Source organism: Empidonax traillii, unplaced genomic scaffold, assembly GCF_003031625.1.
Source record: "Empidonax traillii isolate 1590-97213 ecotype Southwest subspecies unplaced genomic scaffold, ASM303162v1 scaffold1948:size84035, whole genome shotgun sequence".
In the NCBI taxonomy this organism is placed as follows: domain Eukaryota; kingdom Metazoa; phylum Chordata; class Aves; order Passeriformes; family Tyrannidae; genus Empidonax; species Empidonax traillii.
The window spans coordinates 1-3,922 of NW_020957141.1; the positions used below are offsets into that span (position 1 = coordinate 1).

The 3,922-nt window shown below is 66.2% G+C and overlaps 1 protein-coding gene across 1 annotated transcript in view; it reads left to right on the plus strand.

Annotated features, from left to right (window-relative positions):
- Positions 1-5: 5 nt before the first annotated feature.
- CACNB1 (calcium voltage-gated channel auxiliary subunit beta 1) overlaps positions 6-3,922 on the plus strand; it is a gene marked incomplete at its 5' end in the record, with an annotated part of 8,116 nt that continues 4,199 nt past the window's right edge. The window contains 8 exons of the mRNA XM_027909120.1: positions 6-182; positions 1,518-1,598; positions 1,708-1,766; positions 2,068-2,177; positions 2,473-2,481; positions 2,826-2,977; positions 3,113-3,208; positions 3,648-3,916. Coding sequence (XP_027764921.1) covers positions 6-182; positions 1,518-1,598; positions 1,708-1,766; positions 2,068-2,177; positions 2,473-2,481; positions 2,826-2,977; positions 3,113-3,208; positions 3,648-3,916 — 953 coding nt within the window. The remainder of the gene's footprint in view (positions 183-1,517; positions 1,599-1,707; positions 1,767-2,067; positions 2,178-2,472; positions 2,482-2,825; positions 2,978-3,112; positions 3,209-3,647; positions 3,917-3,922) is intronic.

Here is a 3,922-nt window from a genome sequence, read left to right on the forward strand (position 1 = left end):
CTGCCGTGTCCCGGCCCCGGCTCGGGCCGTCCCCAGGTGCCCTGGACATGCCCAGCTTTGCCTTTGACCCCGATGAGTTAGAGGAGGAGGAGGCCTTGGAGACCCAGCGCTCCCCTAAGAGTAGCGTGAGCAGTGTCACCACCCCCCCCGCCCACAACAAGCGCATCCCCTTCTTTAGGAAGGTAAAAGGGCCCCCCCCACCCCCAACCCCACTCGCCTCGCCTGCTGCACCCGCTGCCTGCCCTAACCCTGCCAGGGGGCTGGGGGGCACCCGCTGCCCCAGCACCCCCAGCACTGCAGCATGGGCATGACCCCCTGCAACCCGGGGCTGGGGGGGGTCAGTGTGGGGCTGTGACCCCCCCCACAGGCCATGGGATGGATCAGCCCGTGGCTCTGACCCCCCCGTAGTCCGTGGGTTGAATCCATCCGTGGCCACGTTCCCCCATGATCCATGGGAATGGATCAGCCTGTGGTTTTCCTCCCCCACCACCCCATGGTCCTTGGAAAGGATCCGTCCGTGACTGATCATCCCACCATGGTCCATGGGATGGATCAGCCCGTGGCTGTGACCCCCTCATGGTCCATGGGATGGATCAGCCCGTGGCTGTGACCCCCTCATGGTCCATGGGATGGATCATCCTGTGCCCCCCCAGACCCCCCCAGTGTGTGCATGGTGTGTGCCAGCACGGCCGCTGTCTCATCCCCCCCTGCGACTGGGAATGGAACGTTCCTGCCCCCCCAAACTGGGCACAAGCTGGGGGGGTTCGGGCACAACCCCAACCCAGGGTAGTGGGGGGTCTGCAGGGACATCTGGGGGGGGTTCTGGCCGCCCCCCACACCCTGCAGAGCCCCCCCTGGGCCCCCAGATGTGACCCTGAGCAGGAGATGCTTCATGTGTAACACACACATGTGTCCCTTGGGGCACCCCTGGGGTGAGACACATGTCCCCTGGGTCACACGTGTTCCATGGGGCACCCCCTGGAGTGACACACATGTCCTCTGGGTCACACATGTGTTCCCTGGGTCACACATGTGTCCTTTGGGCACCCTCTGGGGTGACACACGTGTCCCCTGGGTCACATATGTGTTCCCTGGGTCACCCCTGGGGTGACACACATGTCCTCTGGGTCACACACGTGTCCTTCGGTCACCCCTGGGGTGTTACACGCGTGTCCCCTGAGTGACACGCGTGTCCCCGTGCCCCCCCCCCGCCCCCGGTGCCCCCCGTGCCCGCTGGTAACACGCATGCCTTGTTTGTCTCCTCTCGCCCCCCCGGCCCCCGCGGCCCCTCGGGACGTAGCGAAGCAGAAGCAGAAGTCGGTGAGTAGCGTCAGGACCCTCGGGGAGAGGATGGGCAGGGGCTGGGTGGGTGGATGGGGTGCCCCCCCGCTTGCAGCCCCCCCCTTAATCTCCCCCCCAGAGCTGCCCTTGCAGGGGTGAAGCTGAGCGTGTCCCCCCCCACACACACACCCCGTGTCCCCCTCCCCAGCCCTGCTGACCCCCGGCTCTGTCCCCAGGCCGAGCACGTGCCCCCCTACGACGTGGTGCCCTCCATGCGCCCCATCATCCTCGTGGGGCCGTCGCTGAAGGGCTACGAGGTGAGCACTGGGGGGGCACGGGGTGGGGGGCACCCCGAGGGGCACAGTGTCGGGGTGGTGGATCCCAGCCCCATGGTGTCCCTCCCTCCCTACCTTTCCCCCCTGCAAGGTCACGGACATGATGCAGAAAGCCCTGTTCGACTTCCTGAAGCATCGCTTTGATGGCAGGTGAGGTGGGGGGGGACCCCTAACCCCATAGAGGGACCCCTAAATCCACAAGGAGACCCCTAATCCCATGAAAGGAGCCCTAAAACCAAAGTGGGAGCCCTTGTTGGGTCTGTAGAGGACCCCTAAACCCATGGGAGGACCCCTAATCCCACGAGTGGGGCCCCCTAAAACCTCAGGGGGACCCTAATGGGGAATCCTGCAGCTCCAGCAGCCCTGAGCATGGGAGGGAGTGGCAGGAGGGCCCCCTCAAGGGTTGGGGATGCATATAGGGGGGGTCTCACCCCCTTCCCCGTGCCTCCAGGATCTCCATCACGCGGGTCACGGCCGACATCTCCCTGGCCAAGCGCTCCGTGCTCAACAACCCCAGCAAACACACCATCATCGAGCGCTCCAGCACCCGCTCCAGCCTGGGTACGGCCCCCCATGAGCCCCCCCCGGGGGAAACAGGACCCCTCCCCCCCAAGCCTCCATCTGTATCAGCCCCCAGCCCACCCCGGGGTGCTCGCGGGGTGTGTGGGGGTGTGGGGTGATCAACCCCGCGCCCTGCACTCCCCCCGTGTGACTCAGCCCCTCCTCCTCCTCCTCCTCCTCCTCCCCCTCCTCCTCTTTTATCTTCTCTGTTGTGTTTTTTCTTTCCTGTTTCTCCTTTTCCTTTTGGGGTTCCTCCCCTCCGTGCCGCTTCCTTCCTCCCCTGCTCCTGATACAGATGTCTTGGGTATGTAACGCGGGGTCCCCCCCCGGCAGCCCCCCCTGCCCTGCCCGGCGGGGGGCACTGGGGACATGTCCCCTTGGATCCTGTCACTTGGGCAGAGTGGGGTTGGGGTCGCTCTGGTGGCACAGCCCCATTTGACCCCCCCTACCCTCCATGTGTGGTTCTGGGGGGGCTCTGCCCCTTCCTCACCCACCTGGAGCCCCCCAGTCCCACCTCCCTCCCGTGGCTGGGCTGACACTGGAGTGGCCGAGTCCCAGTGCAGACCCCTCGTGCCCCCCACCCCATCTCCCAGCCGTCGTCCCCACGTGTGTCCCCTGACCCCCCTGTCCGTGTCCCCCCCTCCCCAGCCGAGGTGCAGAGCGAGACCGAGCGGATCTTCGAGCTGGCCCGGACGCTGCAGTTGGTGGCCCTGGACGCCGACACCATCAACCACCCGGCCCAGCTGGCCAAGACTTCCCTGGCCCCCATCATCGTCTACATCAAAATCACCTCCCCCAAGGTGGGTCTGGGGGTCCTGGGGCGGGCGGGTGGGGGGGGGAGGGCATGTCCAGCCCCCTCCCTGCCATGCTGGGGGGGTTGGGTGGGGTCTGGCCGTGTCCCTGAGGCCACCCCGGGCTGTCCCCTCGTGCCCCAGGTGCTGCAGCGCCTGGTGAAGTCGCGGGGCAAGTCGCAGGCGAAGCATCTCAACGTGCAGATGGTGGCCTCGGACAAGCTGGCGCAGTGCCCACCTGTAAGTGTGCCACGCCCACCGCGGCCACGCCTGCTCTGGCCCCGCCCACCTGTCCCAACCTGTCACCACTCTGTCCCGCCCTCTCCCGCTGCTCCCACCTTGTCCTGTAGGCTCTGCCCTTTCCCATGGGCTTCACCTTGTCCATAGGGATCCACCTTGTCCGTAGGGATCCACCCTTGGTCCAGAAGCCCTGTCCCTTTCCAATGGCCCTGCCTTTTTCCACTGGCTCCGCCCTTTTCCATTAGCTCCACCCTGTCCTATAGGCTCTGCTGTGTCTTATAGGCTCCCCCATGTCCTATAAACCCCGCCCCATCCTATAGGGTCTGGCCCATCCTATAAGCCCCTCCCTATCCCATAGACCTCACCCTGCACCAGAAGGCCTTCTGTGTCCCTCTGCTCTGCCCCACATCCCCTCTGCCCTCCCCTGTCCCCTCCCCAGGAGATGTTTGACATCGTGCTGGACGAGAACCAGCTGGAGGAGGCCTGTGAGCACCTGGCCGAGTACCTGGAGGCCTACTGGAAGGCCACTCACCCCCCCAGCAGCAACCCCCCGAACCCGCTGCTGAACCGCACCATGGCCTCGGCGGCGCTGGCCGCCAGCCCCGCGCCCGTCTCCAACCTCCAGGTACAGGTGCTCACGTCCCTGCGCAGGAACCTCAACCTGTGGGGCCGAGAGGCCACCCCCAGCCCCCCCGGAGCCCTCGAGGAGCACGC